Source organism: Emydura macquarii, unplaced genomic scaffold (genome assembly GCF_026122565.2).
Source record: "Emydura macquarii macquarii isolate MOO-44397 ecotype Brisbane River unplaced genomic scaffold, CSIRO-AGI_Emac_v2 contig_587, whole genome shotgun sequence".
Lineage (NCBI taxonomy): Eukaryota > Metazoa > Chordata > Testudines > Chelidae > Emydura > Emydura macquarii.
Window position 1 is genome coordinate 12,597,420 of NW_027130724.1, and position 27,831 is coordinate 12,625,250.

At 39.3% G+C, this 27,831-nt stretch overlaps 1 protein-coding gene and 1 long non-coding RNA gene across 4 annotated transcripts in view; one reads left to right on the forward strand and one right to left on the reverse strand.

Moving 5' to 3' along the window:
* Positions 1 to 27,831, forward strand: part of PSMA1 (proteasome 20S subunit alpha 1) — a 505,652-nt gene that overhangs the window by 465,312 nt on the left and 12,509 nt on the right. Inside the window, exon 1 of one of the 2 annotated variants that reach the window (XM_067540725.1) lies at positions 24,336 to 24,471. The exons of the other annotated variant lie outside the window; for it this stretch is intronic. Coding sequence (XP_067396826.1) covers positions 24,469 to 24,471 — 3 coding nt within the window. The 5' untranslated portion in view covers positions 24,336 to 24,468. Of the gene's footprint in view, positions 1 to 24,335; positions 24,472 to 27,831 lie in introns of those variants that run through there. 2 annotated transcript variants of the gene reach the window in all.
* On the reverse strand, positions 22,184 to 24,799 carry LOC137148139 (uncharacterized). 2 transcript variants are annotated; one of them, XR_010918452.1, is made up of 3 exons: positions 24,769 to 24,799; positions 23,126 to 23,617; positions 22,184 to 22,345 (listed from the first exon to the last, which is right to left on the reverse strand). It is a non-coding gene; the product is annotated as an uncharacterized lncRNA (long non-coding RNA). The 2 variants fall into 2 exon arrangements; XR_010918451.1 differs by lacking the exon at positions 24,769 to 24,799 and adding an exon at positions 24,034 to 24,163.

The window sequence follows — 27,831 nt, forward strand, 5'->3', positions numbered from 1 at the left end:
ACAGTGCTTGGGGCTCAATAACTTCATACAAGTGATCCTAAACACTGTGAGACTAGTTTATGCCATTCAACTCCTATCAATTCCTCCTTCCCACACTCCTACCTTGTCCCTTTCCAGGGAGCCATCTCACAAGTCAGCCCCTTCTCTTCTCAGCTTCCTAGTTTTAGGGCAGCTCAACCTGTTCCTGCCCGGCAGTGTTGGGGCTGCATCTTCTGTTAGGGCTTGCCTATCCAACCTAATCCCGCCCCCTGCAGCCTATCAGGTTAATTAGCACTTTTCCAGCTACCTTAACCCTTTCAGGTGAGGGGTGGAATCAATACCCCATCACACATACTAAATGAAGACTTCAGATGTCTTTGTCACTCACTTGCTGTGTTCAGAGCTGTAACCAGGGTGGGGCAAGTGGGGCAGCCACCCAGGGTGCAAAGCCACAAGGGAAGAAAAAGGGGGTAGAAAAATGATGAAAAAACCTGGGGCACAAATATGCTTGCTCAGCCCAGGCACTAAAATGCCTGGTTACGGCACTGGATTGTGCTGTTTTATCCATGATGTGTGCTGTCAACAGTTTTGCCTGTTCTGTCTCCTCTGTGCTTCATAATCAAACACAGCATGATCATTTTCAAATAGCGAGAGAATGTATATGATTATCAGACTCACACAAAGGTGGAGCATGCCTGGCCATTTGACAGTGCATAGTGAGAATCAAGTAGCCCAATGAGAGGCACTGGTAAAATAAGCTATTTATTTTGTGCATGATATTTGTGACCTGTTGCTGTTGGGGAATGTGTTACATTTAACAGACTGATTTATTTTATTTTATTTTTTTAAATTTATTTATTTATTTTATTATTTTAAATGTTTTTATTATTTATTATTTTATTTATTATTATTTTTTTTTGACAGAAGAACCAGCATTGAGGATGAAAACTACTTTTCTTTATTTCAAATAAATGTATTTTCCTTATCTAAAGTTCTTTATCCTAAGGATAAATCACATGCAGATTTTCATAAATTGCATTGAACTATTCACATTAATACCTGTTCTATAAAACACATCGTAGTTGGTTACGTAGGCAGAAATGAGGGAATGTTCTGTGAAATTTGGAAATTACAAATCTATAGGTAATACAAAATTATAAATTATAATTAATCAAAATATTATATGCTAATTTACCAGATAAAACTATGTCCAACGTACGTTCATATAAAATAATGATATAGAGAAGATCAGTCAGGTGATCCTGTTTGCTCTTTCTCACAATGAAAGAACAAGTTTTCATCCAACAAATATAAAAGCCAACAAATTTAAAATGGATAAAGAAATATTTTTATACACTTGTATTTAACTTTTTTTCTGAAGCATTTGGTATTGGCAACTCTCAGGGACAGGATATTGGACTAAACAGACACTTGATCTACACTGGTATGGCAATTCCTATGTTCTTTTTAAAGAATAGTTTACAACAGAGATCCTGTAAGAAGGTGCCATTAGTATCTTTCTCTGAACAGGGTACACATAAACTTAGCCCCTTCCTGAGTTTGATATTTTTAACTTAAAAAAAACCACCAACATGATATTAAACCTAAGCATTCTCTCTAAGGTAGGCTATTCCTAGGACCCCTCTGGCCCTACCCCCTAGTGTTTTCTGTCTTAGAGAGACCCTTCAAATCATCTTATATCCTGGTTGGCGCCAACAAGATCCGTCTGCCAGAAAGAGCCACCTTTCTTCTCAATGAAGAGTTTTAGCACCTAAGTTTAGGGTGATTCAATAGGGACATCCTACATTCTTATGCAGGTCTTATCTATACTGGGTCCTTCGCTAAGTTAACTGAAACATTTTAATACATTGTGTAAAATGTTTCCATTAAAACAGCTTCTTATATACTTTTGCTGTCCAGTGAAAGGGGCCAAACCACTTTAAAGGAGCATTAAAAGTACTTTGCTTTAAGCCAGGGGAAATCAGGTTGAGGGAGAACCATAAAACTAGGAAATCTTTTTCTACCTGAGACTAAAACCTCCATAGAATCTGGCTACATTCTAGACTAAAGAACAGTTTTTAAGCATTATTTTAAAGTAGTTTGATCTCATTCACACTGGTCAGCCAAAGTATGTTAAAAGTGGCTTAAAGATTGAACCTCACTTCTAAACACATTCAAATCTCCATTGTTGACAGGGCACCAAAGTGAATTTAAAAATTCAGAGCAAGGCCTTGAACATAACTCTTAAGATGGAAGTGGAAGGTCACATTTTTACTGGTCTTCTATTTTACTTTAGCCAGGAGAATAAACTTACAGCCTGATTTTCAGAATGCAGAGTACACGCAACTCCAGTTGAAGTCAGGTGAAGTTGCTGGTGCTCACTATCTTCATTTCTTCTGCTACAGCTGCAAAAATATTAGTCTTCTCTTTCCAGTGTGGATTTTTCCTGTCTACAGTATTGATGTCAGTCATTATGAACATAGTGACTAAATGTGAAAAACATTTTTAGAGTGGTATGGCAAACAATAACCTTTCTGAGATAAGGGCCCTTATTGAAATATCTTTGAATATGTTGGACATATCTACTGACCCATGCATATACAAACCATATACATTGGCCCAAACACTATGCTTGTTCTCATCGCATGCAGTCCCATTGACTTCAGCACAGCATTTGGCCCCATGAGTTTACTTGTCTCTTAAAAAGATTTGAGATATTTTCCTTGCCTATCCCTTGTTTTTAGCGAGCCTCAGTATCTGATCTTTCATTTCACAATCCAGCCTATAGCCTAGTTGTTATGCCATTTATACTCCCATCTTCTTCTTCATTATACTGCTTTCATCTCTCCATGTCTTTGAGTTGCTACAGATTTTTCAACATTCATTACAACTAGTTGAAACAAGAAGACTGATCCAATTCCCAGTGAAGTCCAGAATATCAAATGGGAGTTGGGTTGGAACCTAGATGAACTGCATAGAGTGTACCAAGTTCTACAAGTTCTTTCTTTGTTATATACCAACTTAAAACGTAATAACTCTGCCATATATTATTATTTTATTATTATTTGTATTGTAGTAGAAGCTAGAATGTCAGGGCTCCACTGGGCTAGGCACTGTATAAGCATATAACAATGATAGGATGTACTGGTTGTAGGTGACTACCCAGAAGACCTTGTGAAGAACATGGAGCTGCTGTGTAATAATTTATTAATACTGTAAGTTGACCTAGTTATTGGGATGTTTATTCAATGACTATATCGGGTTAAATCAACAATGTTGTTGGGAAAAAAGCAGAAAGGGGAAGTAGGGTCTTGAGAAAAGACATCCCTCAGTGAGCACCTGAGGGCTGTTACAGGACAATCAGAGAACCATTGTCTCTGAGGAGACTGACTCAACTCCTGCTGAGCCCACCAAACTGGTTTTGGACAGCAGGACCAAAAAGCCTAGGAACTTAGAAGACAAAGGAACTTAATAACAAGATATTCTCTTTAGAGGAGAGGCAGTTGTTTCTGAGACGCTGTTCAGTCTGACACCCAGGTCCAACTGGTGTATCTGAAGACCTTAGGCCTGCCTGGTCCACCATTACAGTATGGTAGGATGCTAGGTTCGATAGACATGAGTATAGATTGTTGTTTTGAAATCCTTTTTCTCTTATGTCATGCTTTACTCCTACTGTTACAATTAAACAAGACTTTGGTTTTAAGAAGGCTGTCTGGTCATTCTATTCACTACTGGTCATAAACCCTTGAAGAGACGAATCGCAGGTGCCACACCATTATATATGTGGGGTAAACACAGTGGATACACAGAATGTAGCCCAGGACCCAATGTAAGGCTACAGCTACACTACAAGCTAGGGCTGTGATTCCCCTGCTCATGTGCACATGTTCGTTCTAGCTCTGCAACTGCAACAGAGTTTGCAGTCTAAGTTTAAGATGAGAGGCAATAGACAGATGTGGGGAACAGAAAACAACAGTAAGACAGCTATGAACAGTTATGACATCAATGCAGTGATACTCAACTAGCATGAAATAGGTGGCAATGACTGATGCTCTGACATGCCTGACATGCCTAACTCAAACATCAATTAAAAAAATAAGTTTTCTCATAATCACTTTCATACTGCATCATGTACCTGCTTTATAATTTAGACCCTTCTACATTGATTGATCAAGGAGTAATACTAACAGTTTCCAAAATGAGTCGCCTTATAATAATATAGCTTAAATGTATATATGTATTTACATGGATAAGGGGTGGTGTTCAAAAGAGCAAACTCAGATGTTCTGCTGAGAACTGGAAATCTGTCTAGTTTGCTTGACCTGGTGTAGCAGGTCAGTCCTGAAGCCAGCTGGCCTAGTGGTCAAGCCATGGCCTCACAGTTTCTTTCAGTCTCTCTACTCTGGAGGGGCTCTGCCAGGTCATACACAGCAGATCTTAGACCCTCTCGTATGTCCCTTGTTCTCCCCTGGGGACTATCACAGCAGTGGTGAGGGGGAGCAAAGGTAGGGGGACTGGGTCCCAATCCAGGGCCGTAAAAAAGGGGGTTGCAGTGTCCAGACCACTTGTCAACCCATTCCATGTCACACTGTCCCCTTGGTCGCTTCCTACCAGGCTGGAGCTCCTCCATTTGGGCATGGTCACAGTCTTAGTAGTGGCAGTTTAGTCTGTCAGGGAGATAGCATCCCATTCTTCAGGGCCTCCCTTGGCTTCCTCTAACTCCAAAAGGTGATCTGTACCACTGCTTCTGGAGCACCAACTCCTGTGCTTTGGTCACTCTTCCCACAGCTCCAGGGAACAGTTTCCACTCCTGGTGCAGGCTATACTACTCCCCACACCTTCCCCTGGCCTGTCAGTGTCCTTTTAAACTGTCCCTCCATCTGGAACATGCAGATGAAGTTGATGAAGGGTGGGGCCTCCCCAATAGGTACTGCCCCATGCTTTTCTCTGGCTTAATGTTAGATTTGTAAACCCCTTCATAACTGGTTTGACTCACATGGGAGGAAAACTACTAGCAAAAAAAGAAAATGTTGTTAAATTGAGTTGTCTTGATTTCATGTAACATAAGAGATCTTTAGACCTACTTTTATCACACATTTTATCATATGTATTAACATTTACTATTATCTGTGTTACATTTGTGTTCTTTATTATCTATTTAGTATGTCAAATAGTTTTTTAATGGATTGTATATTATGTATGCAATAGAAACTTGCTAATATGCACTTCACTAGTTCAAACACTGATTTACACAACAAATTGGGTACATCTCTCCATGTCTCAGAAGATTTAATAGAAGCCGTTGTAGTGAGTTGCCATATTATTGAAACTTCATTTTGTTTATAAAACTTACTATAAATATTTACTAGAACAATATGATGTATTATAGTTAATGCTGAAGTATGACTGGCAAAATTAGTGAACAAAGCACATTTAATGATGTGGTCATATTTAACCTTTCTCTATTATAGTTTATTCACTTAGTTGCTAATTAGTAAAATTGAGTAATTTACAATAATTTCCTGTCACTAGTGATAATTAGAAAGGTTCTAAAGTAATTAAAATAGGCTTTCATGTAAATTATTGGTTAGGTTACAAGTTGTAGAGCATAATGTTCTCCAAAGATTTTGCTGTTTTTAGCCATTTTGTTATACACTATTATTGTTGTGAGGCGTACTAAAATTTAGCCGTTTTCCAAATGTAGTTCTCATAGATGCAGATAGCCTCTGGGATTTAAAATCATCACACACTACTTTCATTATCTGATGTATAAAAATTCTAGAAGCTGCCATGTATCTGGGGGTTAGCCAAATACCAAAGGAACTGCATGACATATTTTGAATGAGGGCTGCTTACAGTGTGTATTCAAATTGGTGCTGTAAATTCTACAGTACTTTCCATTTAACATAGGCTGTCAAATATCAAGTAATATTGGTAAAGGTTGGACTTAATCTAGAATTTATGTTTTTTAATTTTACATAGTTTGCCCACTGTGGAGTCCTAAATAAATGGCCCTATTCATAAAAAATATGTATATATTTGGTATGTTTGCTTTCTTTAACACTGAAAGTGTGGAATCCATTTTCTGCATATTAAGTATGTTTTTCTTTGATTTATTAACACATCTCTTCCCCACATGAATGGACACATCTCTTTAATGCATGCAAATCTTGGAAAGAGTGGAGAGAGGAGAAAAACAGCATTCCAGTGTTAAATAAAAAAATCTGACAATTGAAGTAAGCTTAGAAAATGTAACAAAAGTATAAATACTTATTCTCTAGGAATCACCCTAATTTATGTACTGAATACTTTATGCTCTGCTTTGCTGGGATAACTAATATGCATTTTAACAATTGTGATTTTTATCAGTTTCCAAAAATTCATCCTATTCAACAGCATCCCAGCAAATCATTATACACAATCAGGATCCAAATCAAATAAAATGCCACAAATTACACATTTCTGAATAGAAACACTTTAAAGGGGTAGATGAAGTGGAAAGTATGTTTATAAAATTTGTGGATGACACAAATTGGGAGAGGCAGCAAAAGAATCTTGATAATTGGTCTGAAATCTACATGATGAAATTCAGTAAAGACAAGTGCAAAGTATTACACATAGGGAGGAAAAATCCAATGCACACATACAAAATGGGAAATAATTGGCTAGGCAGTAGTACTGCAGAAAAAGATCTAGGATCATATTGGTCACAAATTGAATATGAGCCAACAATGTGATGCAGTTGCAAAAATGGCAAATATCATTCTGGGGCATATTAGCAGGAGTCTTGTATGTCAGATACAGGAGGTAATTGTTTCTCTCTAGCTGGCATTGGTGAGGCCTCAGCTGGAATACTGTGTTCAGTTTTGTGTGTCACACTTTAAGAAAGATGTGGGAAAGCTAGAAAGAATCTAGATGACAGCAACAAACAAGATAAAAGTTTAGAAACCATAACCTATGAGAAAAGTATAAAAACGGGGTATGTTTAGTCTTGAGAAAAGAAGACTAAGGAGGGACCTGATAATAGTTGTCAAATATGTTAAGGGCTGTTAAGAAGGAGACAGAGATAAGTTGTTCTCCATGTCCACTAAAGGTAGGACAAGAAGTAATTGGCTTAATCTGCAGCAAGGAAGATTTCGGTTAGATATTAGGAAAAACTTTCTAACTATAAAGTTCTGGAATAGGCTTCCAAAGGAGGCTGCACAATCCACATCATTCATGGTTTTAAGAATAAGTTGGACAAACACCTGTCAGCGATACTCTAGGTTTACCTGGTCCTACCTCAGAATGGAGAGAAAGACTAGGTGACCTGTTGAGGTTCTTTCCAGCCCTACATTTCTATGATTCTATGATTATACTAACTTTTAAAATTTTTAGACTGTAAATAAATGTAACTAAGGAATACTTAGATTTATATACTAAGATGTCTTTATATTCTTCTAGCAGAGTAAAAGGATCTTAAAGTGGGTATAAAACAGTGTAAAAAGTCCTTAGTATACATGAAAATCTGGCCCGAAGTTAAATTTTCATAGCGCTGTTTTCTAATACCAAAACACCACATGTGGCTGTTCATTTGGTCACTCAATACCCAAACATCTGTTTGGGGCATATAAATGACCATCTGAGAGAACAAACGTTGGATTTAGAATCAAGAGTGCTTGTGAATGTCTAAGGCAGGTCCTCCAGACCTTAGCCTAACCTCACATTTAGCCTGTGGAAAGATGTGTTTCTTAAAGTAGTAGAAACATAGAAAAAGCACACAGGCAACCATAGTTTGTATATTTCAACCGTTACTGGCTGATTTTAAAAAACGGCAAAACAGTGATGCTTTAAAAGTGATGCTTACTTACAGTGATGGTACTTAAATTGCGACCTTTCTCCTGCCCAGGAGTATTTTATTAATTTCTCCCATCTGCCTCATACTATTAGAAAGTTGATAGTGCTATGATTTTATTTCTAATCAGAAAGGTAAGAAAAAATGGCCAAACTGTCATCTAGTTTTGCTGTAAATCTAATATCAAATAATGTTCAAAAAAATCCTGCCCCTAAAAAACAAACTAAAAAGTTTATTAGAGAGTGAAATCACTCCTGAATCTGAGAAATAAAAAGTACTGCTATCAAGCTACCACACATGCTTGCATACTGCAGGTACACAATGGTACGATGTTCTTGGCTCTTTTTTTACAAACACTGATGCATTTACCCAGTGATGATATTTTGTCTGATTTTTTTAAAGCAGTTGAGTTTCTGATCTTTGCTGTCTGGGGCCAGGAAATAAAAGAATATTCATATGTCTGTACTGTATTTTGGACTGACCAGGAACCAGCCTCCCAGTCCAGGTCAACAGACTCAAGCTAGGGGGCTGGTGCTAGTGTTCTCAAAATAGCTGTATAAACAGCACTTTGAAGTTGAAGCTCTGAAGCCTACCCCAATGCCTCAGCTTCAGAGCCTGAGCTCCAGCCTGAGCTGCAATTTCAAAGTGCTGTCTATACAATTATTTTAAGTCTATGAACCTGAGCTGGGAGGTTCGTTCCTGTTCAGTCCAAAATGCTGTGTAAACATAGCTTCAGAGATTTGTCATTGGCTGTTGACACACAGCACCTAAATGGATCAACGGAACACATGAGGTGGACACTGTAGTATAATAAGCCTTTGTTGAGATAACAAAACACAGTTTCATTTGAAAAATTTATTTGATATTCTGAGCTTTCATTTAATCTCTCTTTGACAAATACAGACCAGAGGTGTTATGATAAAGGAAGAACTATGGGTGATCCTGGTTCCATTGAAGTCAATGGCAAAACTCCCAAGAAATCCAAGTTTGACATACAAGATGACTATATCTTGGGAAAGTATATTATTAGTCTGATTTGCGTAAGAAGGATGTATGGATATGACTTCCATAAAAAGCCACGGGAAAAAAGAGAAATTGAGGCAAAACTACTAGTAAGTATTGATAAGTAAGCAGTATTGAGGTCATACTCCCATTAACTTCCATGGGCTTTGCATAAGGCCCTATGTAAACAAGTAATCTGAACTGTTTGCATTAGTGCTGACAGGAGAGTCCTTAGGACCACTTTTCTCCTGAAACTCATTTAACTAACAAATATCTGCTGAGGATTATATAAAGCTAACAGTTAATGAAGGCTAGTAGTTAAAGCAGAGAAATTGGAGCAAGGAGACCTACATGTATTACAATGACCTGATGTGTATTGCCTAAGTGATTTGCTCAGTATTTTTTAAAAATGACTATTACATTTTGGGTGCCCAACTTGAGACAGGTGCTCAGTGCTTTCTGAAAACCAAGCCCTTTAAGGTGCCTCAGGTTGGGCAATCAAAACTTGAGGCTTCCCAAAATCACTAGTCACATTTGAAACTCTTAGTCCTAACCTATATGTGCCTATTTTCCAGTCTGCAAAATGGATATAATAATGCCTTTATAAATTATTTCGAGATATCAGATGAAAGGTGTTATACACATGAAGAGTATTAATTTTTTTGTGAATTACATATTCTACTGTGGAATCTTCCCAAAAATGGATTACATTTTGTTCATATGCTGTCTTCACCATGGTGTGCAATGCATCTGGTGATGGGGCCTATTTCCTGAAGATATACTGGTCCTTCTTCATTTGGCAGCATTATTGTTTGATGACACAGTAGCTGTTGGGAATTAGATTAATAAGTTATGTATTTCCTGGAAAAAGCTGTATTTTATTTAGTATACTTCTTCCAAGAACCAATAATAGCTGTGCAAATATGTTAACAATGTGTTGATACGCTAAAAGCTGTTGCAAATATTTTGGATATTCACTGGGTAGTTTCAAGTACGGGATCTATGAAAGCTGTCTGGAATTCATTTAAAGCCATGCAGGCATTTCTTTGAATCTTCCATTGGCAGGACTTTGAGAAGACAAGGATTGAGCCAAATACACTGGATTAAAAAATATCCTTACATCAGTGGAATTTGTTCATAATTTAGGCATCATGTATGATGCACTGTCTGCTCTTAGTGATCTGTCAAAACATTTGAAGGGGAAGAACATTACATTGACAGAAGCTGTCTTGCTGTTCTCAAGACAGGTTCAGATTTTTGCTTCCAAGGCTGACAGGCTTGGAGCATTTGTGAAGTGGGTGGCAGTGCCAAAATAAAATGTGTCCTGTAAAAACACTGAATTGCATGAGAAGAAAGCTGTTAAAGTCAACATAGCAAAATCTTTCAGGAAGTCGGTAAACACCACAAAAAGTTGAATGATGACTATTAGACTTTCCAAGACTAAAATTTACTCAGATGAATATTTTTTTCCTGTACAGTAATTGTACCTTAGAGTTGATCCTAATTAAAAGCTGAATATGTGGTAAGAAATGGGCCAAATCACTTTCTGAAAAGTTTTGATATCTCCAAATACCAGAGCACCTTTATCCAGATATGAAACAGCAGTTGACTGTCCACAAATATACTACTTCTATACCACGCACCTCTAGATATTTGGTTGAGAGATGCTATACAAATATAAATTACTACCTTTTGAACCAGAATGATGTGCCTTCTTAAATGTTACATCATCCTGGAAGTCTTCTCTCTTTAAAAAATGTGCATGTACTTCATGTAGGTTTCACAGAATAAGGCCAATTTGATTATTCGGTGTTGTGAATGTATTACCATCTTTCAAAGCAAGGACTTTTGGCAGTAACAGGAAAAACATTGTGAACCACTGATTGTCTGAACTACACATATGTATATACTGGTAGAATATTTATAAGATAGTGATAAGCAGTTAAAAAGGCAATACTTTGCTACTTTTCTACCCATTAGCTCAGTATGCAAAGAATGTCTATGTAGTAAGGAAATGGGCTTCATCAGCAGCCTGATGAATTACAAACATGATTACATCATTACAGCTTCAACCTTGCGGACTGCTATAACAAATTCTTTCAGTTCTATGGCTGAGTACAGTCTCTTCTAGTGTTTCTGAACCATGAACTAATGTCTGAATCACCAGTCTCAAGATACGTTACATCCTATTTGCTGAGTGTTTACTGAGACATGGTTTTAGTAAATTTGTGCCAATTACAATAGAAAAATAATTCAACACAAATGTCAAAAGTACTCCTATCTGACACATAATAATAAAAAAAAATTACCAAGACTATGTGCTTGTTAAGAGTATGACCATTTATACTAGTGTGAAAAAGACCTAAAATAATGATAGTTGTTCCTTTTCTTTGGAGCTTCATGGGTTCTCATCAAATTCTAAAAAGATGGGATCTAGCACATAGGTTGATGCTAGCTGTTCAGACATCAGTTCATGATTCATTAGTGTACACAAGACCTCCAAATATTTACTTACAGAGATATTGTTTTTTAGGGGATTATGAATATCCAAGCCAAATTTTTTATATTTGTGTCTTTAACTATTTTTCTGCTATAAGTGGTACAGCAAATGCAATAGTACTTCCTCATGCAATATATGTAAACATGTTATGATTATTGTTATTCACAGTACTATACATATTGATTGCTACAAATAGCATCTTTTAAAATGTAGTATACTCTTTAAAACTGCATTTATCTATTATCTTTAATCTTAGATTCTCAAAGTGTTTTATATAGGTAAGTTAATAATTTTTTTAAAAAAATTCAAAAATATAGCAAAGTGCATGCTGAGTGTCACAGTGGAACACATACTGGCTGTTGTCACTATGGGGGCCTGCAAAACAGTGAAAAAAAGTTTAGGGTCATTTGTGGAGTCAATGTTTCTCTTGCTATTTGGAACATTTAATACAAAACTGTAGTGTTTTCTTTCTTTCAAGACCTTTTGCGGGTCACTTTTAAACAATTTTAAAGGCAGACTAAAAATGGTTATTGGAGCTGTTGTAAATTTTGCTCTAGACCTTAATCCTGTTAATGCAAATGTTATCAGATATGACCAATGTTCAACATAGATGCTTAGAATGAAATTCTCTTTCTACATTTAAAACAAAACAAAACAAAAAGCCCACCAACAACAACATCAACAAAAAACAACCATTAATGGACAAGGGAATTTATCAGCTTCAAAATACAGATTGTTCACGTGGCCAAAAATAAACCTGGCCTCTTAGAACACCTGTTTGGTCTGAATGACTAATCCTGAATATATTGTAAGAATATCCAATTGATTTAAGTCTTCAGTACTTCAGTTATCTCAATCTTATTTTGACAAAGTCCAACACCCACAACCCCTGCCTCCCTCCCCCAAAAAAGTATTCTTTCAGGCAGGGATGGAGGGCACTTTGCTCCTTATAAAGCCAACTCTGTTCTAGGCACAAAGGATCTGATTATGCACCACTGAAGTCAAAGAGAGTCTTACCACTGACTTGAAGAGAATCAGGCTCTTAATATTAGGTTGTACTAGAAGATCTAGGTGGTCAGAAACAATGGTTGATTAAGATTAAATTAGTCTTGAATCTAATCCAATCAGAAGGGTCAAACCAAACCAAAAGGCCTTCCCTAACAACTATGATTGATATTTCTGTCCACAAAGGATTGTGGGATATGATGGGTAATGGGCTATTTTGTGGGTGCCAGAGCAAAAATGGTTGAGAGCCTTAGATATCTTCTTCTTTATTCACTCCCTTTCTTCATTTCAAAAAAGGTCCTATTACCCTTCAGCCAAGGAGAATGTCATTGTCACTCCTAGTAGCGACCTAAAAGGTACTTCATTTTTCAGAGTCTGAGAGTTCTTTCTCCACAGGATTCAGAAACAAGGAGCCGAAGTCTGTGAATGAACCAAATCCTCCATATCTCAGGCTTGTACCATCATTAGGTTACTAGATTGTCACACACTTCATTCATAAGTATGCACAGCAAGTGGCATTGGCATACAGCCATGGACCTTAGCACAATAGCTTTATTTTCTTCAGAAGTTTAATTTTATTAAAGTATTTTAAAAGTACATTTTTATAACTTGTTTTTGTGTCACTGGTTGTCTAATATGAAGTAATGCAAGGGAGGGTGCACCAAAGATTGGAAAACAAAACATAACAGCAGGATCTGTCAAAGCTCAATGTCGTATATTACATATTAGTTACAAGAAGAACATATGATTTTATATACACACACACAATGTCCTGTGACAGTGCTAGGTTGGCAGACTTCACCTGTGTTCTTTCTCCCTAAAATCAGAGTCCTAGTCTGCTGAGGCACATAGTCAGCATTAATAATATTAATAATTTCAAATCCAAATAATAGTTTCAGGTTAAACAGTATGTTCTTTATTTTAGAAATGAAAGATAAATGGATTATTTTCATGTACTTGTGTAGCTTTTAGTGTGGAAGCTGTGCTATTATGAGTCATGAAATATATGTTACAAAAGTTAAAGGTTGGTAACTGTATGCTTATATGCTGTTAGCAGTATGCCAGTTCCTACTCGCTCAAGGCCAACTGCTCTTCTGTGGTTGCCTGGAAGTACCTGTGCCCTGCCTATAAGAATGGCTATTTTATCTTTCCAGATTCAATACTTTGCCCTTTTCTCAAAGATCTACTCCAGGATGGCATTCTCAGCTTAGTTCAATCTACATCACATTCAGGCACAATAGCTTGCCTTCTTCCTCCCCTCTTTATGAGCTCACGAATCTAGGCATCATGCTAGGCTATTCATAAAATGTGAAATCATGGCCTCATTGACATCAGTGGAGTTTTGCCATTGATTTCAATGGGGCCAGGATTGCACCCAAAATCTCCACAGGTTTTCAGAAATGCAATACATAGGAGCAGTGATTAAAGGAGAATGAAATAGAAATGGAGAGCTCTCAGCATACCAGCTGAAGAGGACTGGGAGCTGTGGAGGAGTGCTGCTTCCCCTAACTAGGGAAAGAAGCACGAACTGCTCCTATCTCCCATTTGTTCTTATTTTAACCCCTGCATAACAGTGCTTTCCATGGCTCAAGCACCATATATTGCTTATATTGAACTAGAAACATAACATGCAATATGTATCTCTTTTTCACTGGATAGTGTATGTGCATCTTAGGATAGACATTTGTTCACGCTGTGTTGTACTTAATTAAAATACTGTATATTAATGCTTATATATATGCTATTGCAAAATAAAAAAAAATACAAGTGTATCATTTGTATATTAACATTGTTGTTTGACAAATATTGCATTATAGTTTGCTTCAGCTCTCAATCAATATTTTTTCTGTATTTATGACTCAGAATTAGCATGGCTGTATTCCTTCTCTTTCTCTGTGCTGGGATCTGATTTCCATTTGACAATAGGATATTTAAAAGCAATTTATGTACATAGGCATAGCCATATGTCATACAAAGATGTTTTTAGAAAACAGACGTATTTATGTTCTGAAATTATCCTGATTATCCTGATTATGCCATGTGCAAAGATATATATAAGAAAATATTACTATGAGTCACCTAAAGTGTTCTAGGCTATTAAAATATCATAGTGATTGCTGCACGGCTTCCCGTATGTTGAAAAATCATTTGATTTTTTTGCTGAATTTCTGCAGGTACATTATATTAATTAGGTATTTTTTATTAACTCAGTTTTAAAGTATAAGTTACTGCTATGCAGATGTACATTATACATTGTTACTATAAACCGTATAACAGTTAAGTACAACAATACTTTTTAACTCTTAGTTAAAACTGTTAGTAGTTCGTAAAACTACTGTTAGAGCAGTGGCTTTTGTGATGTGGATGCTTGTCTCACTGTCTCAGACCATCAGATCATTTCACACAGGCCACTGAACTCAGTAACTACCTCTGATCTCCAGCCTCCGATCTCAGTCCGACACTGACCCTGACTCTTGCCTTTCGAATCCAGCCTGGTAACTATCTCTGATCCCTGACTCCCTCTGAGACCTTTTCCACTCAGCTTATCCAGAACATGTCCAGTTCTGGAAGAACACTTCATCCAGTTCTCTGGGATCCAAAAAATCAGTTTGGCTCCAGATTTCATCACTCGGGTTCCTTTATTTAGCTTATAGTACAGCTACACTGAGCTGATCAGACTCAAACATAGAGGGTGGGTATAGGGTGTACCGTGCAGCCAAAGTTACAGAGAAAACCTCTTCCTTTATATACATTTACATATTACATTTGCACCACGTTTTTGATTGGATTGGTTACTTTGTAGGAACCAATCCCTGTGCAGCATGCTCTGTCCATGTAGAACCTGATCTTTACATTCCATGCTTATCTTGTCCATTGTCCCTAGAATCGGGGTGTTGTCCCTAGTATCAGGGTGTTCCTGCTTATCTTAAATAGCACAGACATCCTGACTCCAGCATACTGCTTGTTAAGCCCCTATTTACAATTTAACCTTCCATTCATCTTCCCAATCATGCCCACTAAGAAATGAGGCAAGTTACTTATTGCAAGCCAGGCTTACAATTGGGCCTTAAACCAGGTGATGATCCAAAACTGGTATCCCCTGCCCTTGATCTCAGAGTTGTGGCCTGCCAGAATTTTCACCAAACTGGACCTCCAGGGGGCTTACAATTTAGTGTGCATTGGGGCTAGGAGATGAATGGCGTTTCAAACTCACTGTGGGCACTTCAAATATTTAGTAATGCCATTCACTCTGATCAATGTTCCCACACCTTTTAATACTTCATGAATTACATATTTAGAGACATCCTGGACAAGAATGTACTCATTTATCTCAGTGACATACTTACGTTTTCCGTGAACCCTGAGCAACATTGTTACCACACTTTTTCCACCCTGGAAAGAATGGGAAGTACAGCCTGAACATGAAACTGCAAAAATGTGCCTTTGACCAATCCTCTACAGAATTTTTTACTTTTATTCTTTCTCGAGAGGGTGTTAAGATGGACCCCCAGAAAGTGATGATCATCCATGGCTGGGCAGTTCCCGGAAGTTACAGCACTTCCTGGGCTTTGCAAATTTTGATGAACGGTTCATTCCAGGCTTCTCAGGGCAAAAAAACCCCAAATCAAACTTCCTAAAAAAGTCCATCAAATTTATGGAAACCCACCATGCCTTCAGACAGCCCAAGACCACTTTCACCACAGCTCCTGTTCTAGTACATCCAGCCCAGGCATTCATAGTAGTAGCCAATGCTTCCGGTGGGGCCATACTCTCTCAGGGACATTCACCACAGCAAGTGCTGTAATCCTGTGCATACCACTCTCCAAAACTCACCCCTGTGTAACAGAATTATGAAATATTAGATAAAGAACTGCTCCTGATTAAATTAGCCTTTGAAGAGTGGTACCACCACTTTGAGGGAGCCCGAGACCCAATGCAAGTCTTTTCTTATCAGAAGAACCTGAATATCTGTATAAGGCTGAAGCCTGGAACCAAAGACAGCTCAAAGAATGCTCAAGTGGGCATTATTCTTCGCTCAGTTCAATTTCATCATCACTTATCTCCAGGGATTCAGAAACAGGAAAGCCGATGCCTTATCCTGAAAGGGGCAATAGTGCCAAGAAGGCAATGAGCTTAACCAAGAACCACCCTGTCTCCTAAAACCTCATAATTTCCTTAATGATGCAATGCATCAAGACCTGATTGATCTAATCCAATCAGCTTTGCAAGGCAATCTGTTGGCCTACGTGTTGATGGAACAGACCAAACAAATGAGACACAGACCCAAAATCAATGCTCCACACAGGACAGGATCACATACCTCAAAGGGTACATATATGTTCCACTGCACTGTCCCCAGCTAGAAGTGCTTCACCTCTGCCATGACACTCCACTGGCAGGCCATTTTGGCCACCTTAAGACTTTCCACACAGCTTTCCATTTCTTCTGGTGGCCCCATATGCGAGCCATCCCCTGTGACCACCAGCCCTCTGCTTAAACAACGGTTCAACTCCTGTTGGTGCATGTTATTTTTCTTCATGAGCTTTCAAACCATATCACCTCGGATGGAGGCCCATAGTTTGTCTCATGCTTTTGGTATGAAATGCTCTGATTACTGGATGTTTGTGCTTTTACTACCTCTGTGTACCTCACCCAGAGAGATGGGCAGACAGAGAGGATGAATCAATTACTAGAGCAATACCTAAGGTACTTCTGGCTTGCTGCAATTCCAGACCTCACTTTGCTTTCTGATCTTTGGCTTCTGATCCCAATCTGACTCTGAGCCTGACTCTTGCTTCCTGACTACCTCTGATCTCCAGTCTCTGATCCTAGCCTGACCCTGATCCTGACTTTTTTTCCTCTCAATCCCAGCTCTAACAATTACTCTGATCGTACTGCCTAGTGACTGTCCTTCATTTGTGGACACCAGCCCTGCTATGACCACTAGGCCAGACTGCCTATGCCCTGGTCCCTTACACAAAGTGTAAAATGCTTCCATTTTGCTTTGGTGTCCTGTTTGTTATCTGATCAGCTACCTTGTTTTTCTTTGTTCATCTCTATTACTTTCTTATTTTATATTTAAAATTAGAGTGTCAGGTTTATTTAAGTGTATCAGTAATGAACATATTGGATTTTTAGTAATCAAAGCATTAGGATACAGTGTAGAAATACAGTACCTATAAATTGGCTTCACCCATGTTTTTACAGGCCTACCTACAAAGAACTCAACTGCTGTGTTGTCAGGAGCCCAGAGTAATGGGCAGTATATATTAGCACTGTCTCAGGAGAAATCCAGGAGAAAGATTGTGACTCTCTGAGTATGTCTTGTTCCTAAAATTTGTCTCTGCCTCTAGTTCTCTCTTCCCCTACTGCTGGGTTTATACCTGAAGCAGCTATGCTAGCTGGAGCGTTGGATGAATTAGGCCTTGTCTATACTAGCATTTATGCTGGCAAAACTTTTGTTGCTCAGGAATGTGAAAAACACACACCCCTGAGCGACGTAAATTTTGCTGGCATAAGCACTTGTGTATCCATGTTATGCAGACGGGAGAGAGCTCTCCCGCTGACATAATAAAACCAGCTTAACAAGCGGTGGTAGCTATGTCAGCGGGAGAGCCTCTCCCACTGACATAGCGCTGTCCACATGAGCACTTGTGCCGGCAAAACCTATGTTGTTCTGAGGTGTTTTTTTCACACCCGAGCAACAAAATTTTTGCTGACATAAGTGTTTACGTGTAGATGTTTTGCATTCTAAATTTAATTACTGATGTAGAGGCCTTAGTCAAAGCTCCACCCAGTCCCTGCTCTGTTAGGTTGCCTCTTCTAGCCTACCTTTGAGAGTGGAGGACATAATGGCTCCATGGAGTCAGCTTTCCTTCTGTGCTGCTATCTGTTATGTGAGTAGCTTGCACAGGAGTATAAGTGGGTGTATTTCACCCTTGCATGCCCCCATGCTAACTGGGCCACAGGTTGCCTAGAAATGAGCATTTTCATTGATGGACTTATTGCTAATTTATTTATGTTTGACTTTTTTCTACTCATCTATAACAAACAAGCTCTTCTAATTCTAAAGTCATAGTCTAATAAAACTGTTACGTTCCAAAAACTTCCAAAAGATCTTCAGTTATGTAACTTTATTTTTAATTTATCATTCTTAAAGTTTGGACTTTAAAGGTTTACTGCCATTCATGTGCTTCCTAAACACAGGAAATAATGTTTTCAATACAGAGATGAATATAGAGGAGAGTCTTGGCATAGTATAGCATTTTGTAGAACTAATGTACTTTTGTCGAAAGAGAGGAAGTATCTGCCTATTGTTTTATTACTCTAGGAGGTGCAGGGAGATCTGTTGGGAGTCATTTATTGCTGTAGGAAGTTATTACAAAACAGCATTACAGCAAACGCTACAGAAGCACTTACTGAAACAAGTAAATCTTGAAAGCTTTTCAGCCCACTTATCAAAATGTTTACAGCCATTTTCAATGAAGATGAAACAATTTTGAGTACAGGAAATTATTCCATATCAAATGCAATGTTATTAATCACAAATCTTTAAAAAAACAAAACAGGTTAGGCTTATTGTCATCAGAACTGTGTAAAACTTTACATCAGTAACTATAGTATCAAGTTATGTAGAGGAGAAAAAACTTCAAATGTTAAAATAAATAAATTTGCCATCTTGATTATAATCTAGGGTTGATAGAATATAATTATTATTGATTTGAGTGTTGTTTGCCCTTCAAGTTCGAAGATGACCATGACCTCATTGATTGGTTTCATTCCTGTGAATACGACTGGCTGATCAGGCCAATGTGAGCTTTGAAATGTCTGTGGCACATTGAAGAAGAGGTGGATTTAAGTGACCGGCACTGTGGCAGCCATATGCTTGTTTAATCTTTTTTAAAAAATACAGTATTTGTATTTGTCACTTGCCAGCTTGCTTGATTTATGAATACTATATAAGCCTTCTCGGAGTCATTTTTGAGATGTGGAGAGAGGATCAAACACTCATATTAATTTAAAAAAACACAACAGTTGATGGTCTCAGTCTAGTTCTCAATAAACAGGGGTGCAAATCACAAACCATCTCCATTATTAGCTCTACTTCACAGCCTCAGCAGAGAGACCCAGGATTAAATGGGCATGAAGATGTACCTCAGGAGGTTCCCTTTAGGATAGGTTTAAGGCATATTGATGAGGCATTGTGAAGGACCTTGTACTGATGTTCTGTTTGTGCTGTGTCTTTAGGGTCTTCAGTGAGGCATCTTGTGCAAACAGTGTTCACACAAAAACATTTTTAAAAACTGTTAAAAATAAAAGAATGTATGTGATTATTATGTAAATAATCCACAGGTGACACAATTACTAATTATGCAATGTCCATCACTATGAGATTGTTTTAGTTAATTTCTGCCAGCACCAAAAAAGGTCTGGTACAGAATTTGGAATTTCAAAAAGATGCCATAAATCAGGGATGGCCAAAGCTCTTCCAGATGCAGAGCCACCATTGAATGAGAGTCCCATATACAGAGTGATTATATCATTGAGCCAAATACATTCATCCAAGCAGTTATTTCTCAACTGTGGATGTAAATGTTATTAAACCTTCATAGACAAACTAATCTATATTTTAAGATGTGTTAACTAATGCACCTACAGCAGTGTTAGTTTTCAGTCAATCATAAATTTGGCATAAAATTAACAAGCCATCCAGAAAAGAAACCAATCTTTCCTCTACAGAAATGAAGACAAAACTGAAATATTATTCTAACATCATTGTTAACACTCTACCCTTTCTCCTTATCCCTGCCTTCTTTTGTTGGCTCCCTTATTGACCTCCCTTATCTCTATATTAAAAAAAAAAGTAATGGTTTCTTCTCCGGGGTCGTCTAATTTTTACTGATAGCAAATCTGAAAGCCATCCCATTGACAAGCAATACCTAAAGTCATTAATCAGTTCTGGGGAAAAGTATGGTTACCTGCAATGTTCAAACTAGAAAGAAAATAAAAGTAAAGATAGAAACATGAAATGTCTGAATAGAAAAGTGGTAGCAAGTACAATGGAAGAACAAAGCCCATTTCTAGTATAACTCCATTGTTTATTATTTGTATTGCAGTAGTACCTAGACTGCCAAACTGAAATCAAGGCCCCATTGTGTAAGGTGCTGCAGGTAGGAAACAGATACACCATGCCTCAAGGAATTTACAGACTAAGACACAGGATAAGAGAAAAAAAGCATTATCCCAATTTTACAACTGAGAAACTGAGATACAGAGATAAAATAACTTGCCTGAAGTCACACAGGAAATCTGTGGGAGAGGTGGCAATTGAATCCTCATCTAGTGCCTTACTCATAAAACCATCCTTCCTCAACACCTGTTTACAGTTTTGAACTATCTGTGTTGTGAAACATCTGGAGTGCAGTGATCAGTTTGCAGCTGAAAAACCCTTCAATTAAGAAATCAAAGGTTTTAATAGAAACTAAATATTATAAACATCTGATACATTAAACAGATAGCATTCTTTTAATAGATTAGAAAGTGGTGGAAGCACCTTCACGTGTGACATTCAAAACTAGCTTAGGCAAAACATTAGTGGAGGTAGCAGTCCTGTATTCAGTAAGGAGATGGAATGGATAACCTAACTAATCTTTTTCAACTTTTAACTTCTCTATGTGGTTTTGCCCTGAATATTTTATTCATAATCTGCAATATGGTTTGCCCACAAAAATTGCTATTCCAAAACGTAAAAACTCTGTGTATGCCCATTGGATAGTTAGAAGGCTATCTGATCTGTGTGCACACAAATCTAAGACTTTCATGAGCAAAAGCTTGAACCTGTTTTAGAGATGTTTGTTTGGCGGTGTTTAAATGTAGAGTTCAATAAAAATAATAACTAAGACCTGAATTATTTGATGCATGTATAATAGCTCCAGTACTAGATATGTTTTCTGTCTAAGCTAGAACACACTGTGGACAATGCCTGTAGAGGGGGAAAGCTTTTGTTTATTCTCACACTTTCCTCATGTCCTGGGGATAGAAAGTGCAAAGAGCCCCAGTGAATTTTCTCAGAGTACAACAGACATGTGACAATGAAGAACAAGGGAACTAGTGGGTGTGCAGTATTAGACTATATTACAAAATCTGGATGTCTTCATTGTTTTTAATTCTTTCAACTTTTACAAGATTGGTAAAATGACAAAAATTGCTGTATTTTCAACACAAACATCAATATTTTTGAATTCCAAACTAAAACTTTTCCCCAGATCATTTTTCATGTTGAACTCAGAAATTTTGGATTGTCTGTCTGATACAGGCACCGTTATTTCATGGAAAGCAAAATATTCAGGCTGTAAAATAGTTTGAAATAAAGTGCTTGTGTAATTTTGTGACAAATGTTGTATTTTGTAAAACTTTGTGTGGCTACGAAGAGTCCCCCACACTATATACACAGACACACTGTGATAGCGTAGAGAACTTACCCCTAGTCTGCGGTTTGCTTTTATAGTTAACTGGAATGACAAAACTTCTTCCTAAGCATGCTTGTTCTTAGGCTTTTTTCCTGCATCTAGTTCCTTCTGCCTCCTTAAAGGTGATACAATCCCTCTCATACCTGGGACTGGAGCTACTGTGTCCTGCCTGGTACGGCTTCCAACATGAGTCAATAGAATAGTCCTGCCTCTTTCTTTCTTCAGAGTCCTAAATCCTGACAACCTGTCATACACTATAATAAATGATGGGAGTACCTCACAGGGAACACATATGTGCCATAACAGTGAGAGCCAAAGATTTTTAAAAAGTAACCAGGACATCAGCAAGTATTTTTTTTAAAGTTAAAGAACAAAACAAACATTATTGCCTCTAATCTTTTGCAAAGGTCAAACACTGCATTACAATGTTATATAAGTAAAAGGGTTTCATAAACAATGAAAGCACTCTTTGTTTCTGAAACTAGACCATCTGCTCTTCTTCCTTAGGTGGCTGCTGGCGTAAAGGATGTAGATTGGATGGTTGTTGCTTGACAACTAAAGAAAAAATGGTTTAGTAAACATAACCAGGAAACAAGATAGGAAAGATGGAAAAATTATTTGTTGAAGGAGGATACTGATTCTAGGTGCCCATATACCTTAAACAAAGACAACAAATATCATAGTTTAAATAAACCTGCTTTTGTAGGCAATAATGGCCACCTAGCAGCAGCTAGGGAAATTGCACCTGGGATAAGACTTAACTTCAGAGGTACAGCAATGAAGGTCCTGTAAATCACCTTTGTGATGATGGATGCAATATTGTGCAATTAAGTGATTATGTGAGAATCTGAGCTTCCATTTAAAAAAAAAAGATTTTAACTTATGGTGACAGAGAAAATTCTGAAAATATGACCTGCATGTACCCTAAAGGCTCAGAAATCATAAGGTAAATTTAAAAACAAAAACAAACCCTAACTAGATCTTCATGATTTTTAAATGTTTGGAAGTGGGGTGGGAATCCCCTACAATGGGAACCTGTTAAATATGAGTATGGAAAGTAAACACTCGACATGGGAGATGAGAATAAATTCAGTCCAGAGATTGTTATTGTGAAGGCTGTATCACCCTCTTATGTTTCATTAGATATGAACAGTACTGTGTTCATTCTTGTATGCACGCAATACATGTCAGCTTCATGGTTTAGTTTGCATAGTATGTACTCTGCACAAATTGTTTATTACAAAACATGTATGAACTTCACAGCTGCCAGGGACTTTTTACTATTGTCTCACACAGGGCCCAAGTAAACATCAGGAGAAAAGGGGTATACTTTACCAGGCTCTGGTCCAAGGCAGGGGCCTGGCCAGAGGGCCATGAGTTCTTCCAAGTACCGATGAGAAAAAAGATTTTATAAGCCTGAGAAATCGCTCTTGATCAGTCATCTCTCATTGCTGATGTTATTGAAGAATTAAATCAACTTCAAGATCAGTGTCCCAAAATTCTGCTGGAAGCAAGCTTTGTGCCAAAAGGTAGGGGAATTTTGCCACAATTTTAACAGAATAGAGATAAGAAATGGACATGATTTCATGAGGAGACAGCTGAGAATATGACAGCGACTGAGCCTTTATTCAGAAGGCATGCGGGCTATGCAGCTTTGGACAGTGTTATCTGTGAGCTGCAGCGCTGCTACAAAGGCAACCAATGACATTTGTTTTACGTCTAAGGTATGTCCCACTCCCACTGGAGCCTGCGGAGCTGAAATGCAGCAGGCAAATGTCTGCTTCTCCTATGGAGCTGAGAGAGCACTTTCCACCCCGAACAGTGCACCTGGGGGGGGAAACAAAACAAAACACCTTCAGCTCTGCTTTTGGAAAAGAACGGGAACTGCCCCCGTTTAGAACCAAAAAAAAAAAACTACGCCTAATTAAGAGGGAGGCGGACCCGGGCCTCGGAATTTTTCCCGCCCGCTGCCAGCGTCCGGGGCACGAGCCAAAAGTGCCAGTTTGGAGACTCACTGCCGCCCCCCTGCTGTGGCCCGGGAACCAAGCGCGCTCCCGACCGTCCCGTCAGCTTCCCCCTGGCTGGTTTGTCGGCGCCCGACGGAGCTCCCGGCTGGGCAGCAGCCAGGTCCCCGCTGATTGGCGGGGGGAAAAGGCCAGAGCAGTGACGCTGCGCAGCTTTTGGCATGAACCATTGCGTGTGTGTCTGCGCCGGCCGGGGGGGTGGGGCAGTAACCGGCCTACCCTGGGGCCCGGGACATGGCGCCTGCGGCCTGCCGCCCTCACGCGGACAGCGAGCGCGCGAGCGATCCGCCTTCCTTCCCCTCCCCCTCCGCGCGCGCCTTCCGAGACCGCGCGGCTGCAGGCCGGCGACTAGCGTCTCACTCTAACCCACGCCGGGGGGCGGGGTCAGCCGGCCCAGCCAGCTGAGCACTGCGCAGGCGCCGCCTGCGTAGGCGGCACATTGCTCAGACGCCGCAGGGGCTGAGCCTTAGCTGTCCCCGGAGCCTCTCATCCCGCCCTTCGATCGATGAATCTGGGAGCGGCTGCTCTTCCCTGGGGAAGAGGGCGGAAGTTCCTGTCTCCGCGGCAGCCCAGACTTATCGCTCGCTGAACCATCCGCCGCTCGCTCGTTGCTGACCGGGAAGGATCTCGCAGGGGAGAGTCAGGGGAAGGAGGATGGTGAGGAAGGGGCCGCTCGGGCGGGGCGGGGCTTGGGGAGCGGGTTCACACGCAGCCCCGGGCCGCTGCCGAGCCCGGGCTGAGCCGGTGGCGGGATGGGGGAGGGGCCGTGAATCAGCGCTTCCCATGTGCGGCCCGGCCCGGCCCGGCGGATGCTCCGCGCTGCTCCGGCAGGGACAGCCTGGCGCAGCTTCGCCCGTTAGCGGGCCCTTGGCCTTCCTCTACCTGCCTGGCCCGAGCCCAGCGAAACCCGCCCCCTCCTTTCACCGAGCGACCGACCGACCCCAGCCCCCATACCCAGAGCGATTCCTTCTCCTCCTCCTTCTCCTCCTCCATTCAGTGACTCACCTGCCCCAGCCCCGTCACCGTCCCACCACAGAGCCCCCCCTTCCATTCGCACCCCACCCCAGAGCGACTGACTCCCCCACACACAGGCATAAGCTTTCGTGGGCTGCAACCCACTTCCTCAGATGCAAGAAATAGAAATCCGATAGGAGGTGTATATATATACATCCAAGGGTAAGGAGCAACAATGGGGAGGGTAGGTGTTAGCAAAGTCCATGCAGTTAGAGTAGATGAGGCCTATTCACAACCATTGGTTAGAAGGTGAGAATGTGTGAACAGTGACAGTTACTTCTTGTAATGAGAGAACCATTCCAAGTCCCTGTTCAGACCCAGTTTGATTGTGTCAAGTTTGCATATGAGTTCCAACTCTGCAATTTCTCGCTTAAGTGTTTTTGAAGTTTTTTTCTAGAAGTATGGCAACTTTCAAGTCAGTTACGGAGTGTCCTGGGAGATTGAAGTGCTCTCCGACTGGTTTATGGATGTTATCATTTTTTATGTCTGATTTGTGTCCATTTATTCTTTTGTGTAGTGCCAGTCCAGTTTGGCCAATGTACATGGCAGAGGGGCATTGCTGGCACATGATGGCATATATTACATTAATAGATGTGCAGGTGAATGAGCTCCTGATGGTGAGCTCCTGATGGCTGATCCCAGCCCTATATAATCCTCCCATGTTCTCAGCACGCAAGCCAAACCTATATCGTATATGTTTCCCCATCGGTCCATCCAGCATGAGCCAACTTTCATTATAGTTGCTTTTAGTTTCTAATTCTGAAAAGAGGAGTGAAGTGACAGATAACATAAAAAATCAAAGCTCACATGCTTTAGATATGCCTTAATATGCAGTAAGAGAGATAATATTTTATAGTCACCCTATAGAAACATAAAAAATAAGCCCAGACACTTACATTTGTAAGTAACACTGTGAACATGATGAGTGGTGTGAGTTTTCATGTAAACCAAGAGTTTTATGATGCTTTATACCATGTCAGTAGTAGCTTTTTGCTGTCATTTTATGGTAGTTACAAGATGCCATTATAAGAAAATAGATTACTTACCTGTAGCTTTTGTATAGTTTTCTTATAGTTGTGAAGTGCAAACAAACTCTTATTTCAGTACATTTTAAAATCATTAGTTCACTAAGTTCCTATGAGGAAAAACAAACAAAAATCAGAGCACATAAAATTAAAAAATTTCAGTAAAATTGTATGACTGAGGTTGTGGGCCCTGATTCAGCAAGGTACTTAAGCATATGCTTAACTAAGGATGTGAGCAGTCCTGCCGAAGTCAGTGAGTACTTACATATTTAAAGTTACAAGTGCTTAAGTAACTTGCTGAACTGGGACCTTATTTTAGGAACAATGAACAGTTAGATTGATGGTCCATGTGTTTGCACAGTGACTTTGCTGAGACTATCTTCAGGCCCAGGACTCTTGTTTAGACACTTATTACAAGAAAGGAGGCTAAAGTTTTAATGTTTAAATTCCAAGCTAGCATTGCCTATTAACTTAATCACAGTTGGCTTTAGAAACTTATTATTCATTAGGCAGTATTTTTTAATTAACCCATCAAGAACGAAGTAGAAAACAGCAGCTATGTAATACACATTTGTATTTCCCAAATCATCTGTTATAGCAATGTAATCCTGTGCTATAGTCTCTCATAGCAGTTTTTATTTATTTCAGTGTATACTGTTACAACTTTAAGATCTAGAGTACAAACCTAAAATTCACTGCACACAATATGTATAATGAAGTGGAATGGCTGAAGAATAAAACTAATATCCATCAAAACAAACAAACTGTAACTCCACATATAGTCTCATTTTTCCATCTCAACCCACCATATGTCAGCTAGCTGGCAAAAAGTTTGAGCCTTGCAGAGTGACAAAACTAATAAATCAGACTCTGGAGGACCAAGGGGGAAGCAATTTTTAGAATTGCAACCTGTGGAAAATGCCTTGTCAGCAGTCCCATTTATTGAAATCAGCAAAAACAACGAGAGTCCTGTAGCATTTTGAAGACTAACAAATTCAGTTTCTGCAGGCATAAGCTTTCATGGGCTGTAACCTACTTCGTCACAGCCCACAAAAGCTTATGCCTGCAGAAATTAAATTTGTTAGTCTTTAAAGTGCTACAGGACACTTGTTGTTTTTGCTGTATACAGACTAACACGGCTACCCCTCTGGAACTTTTCACTATTGAAATCAGGAGTTCTAACCTGAGCACCTCCACAACAGCAGCAGCTTTGTATGGGGAGAAGCTATCAGGTGGTAACCAGGTCAGAAATTGCAGCTGTTGAGATCAGCTCAGTTAGTGTTAAGTGGCTTCAGTAAGGAAGATCTGCTTGTTTCTTCAGTCTCAGTGAGCACCAGTAGCATGTTCTGGTTTGATTTGTGACAAATACAGCATTCAGAGTACCACAGAAATACTCTTGTATTGCAAACTACAGAGATGACCGAGGGACAACTGTAGTTTCAGTCAGAATGTATAGTCTACTTTTGGGACTACAGCATCTCCATTCACCAAAAAAATGGTGTCAACAGAACTGGAACAGAATGATTGAGCTGGGGGATTTTGAAAGGCCATATGTGGGCCAGTGGTGGGAGGACTGTCTGAATTGTTCTAGTTTGAACTGTTTTAGTGCTGTTCATGCTAGCACTAAACCAACGTGGGCTGAAATGTAAATCAATATTTACTCCCTGGAAAAAACAAGTCTAATCCAAAATGTATATGTCACACTGTAAATCATCTATAACATCTTTGTCTCTGGATTGACTGTATTTTACAAGTGTATGGAGGATCTACAAAGTTGATAGCACAATAAATCTCTGTAGTATAGACAAGACCTTGGTGTCAAGATAAATGTGAAGCCCTTCCTCCTTAAGATTTGTAGAAAAGAGTATTTTGTTTCCCCCCCATATCTTTGTTTCTTGTCAGCTGGCTGTAGCTAGGATGAGTGAGGTCTCCACTTACCTTCCTCAGCCTCCTGGTTGCTGCCAAAAGGTTGTCTCTG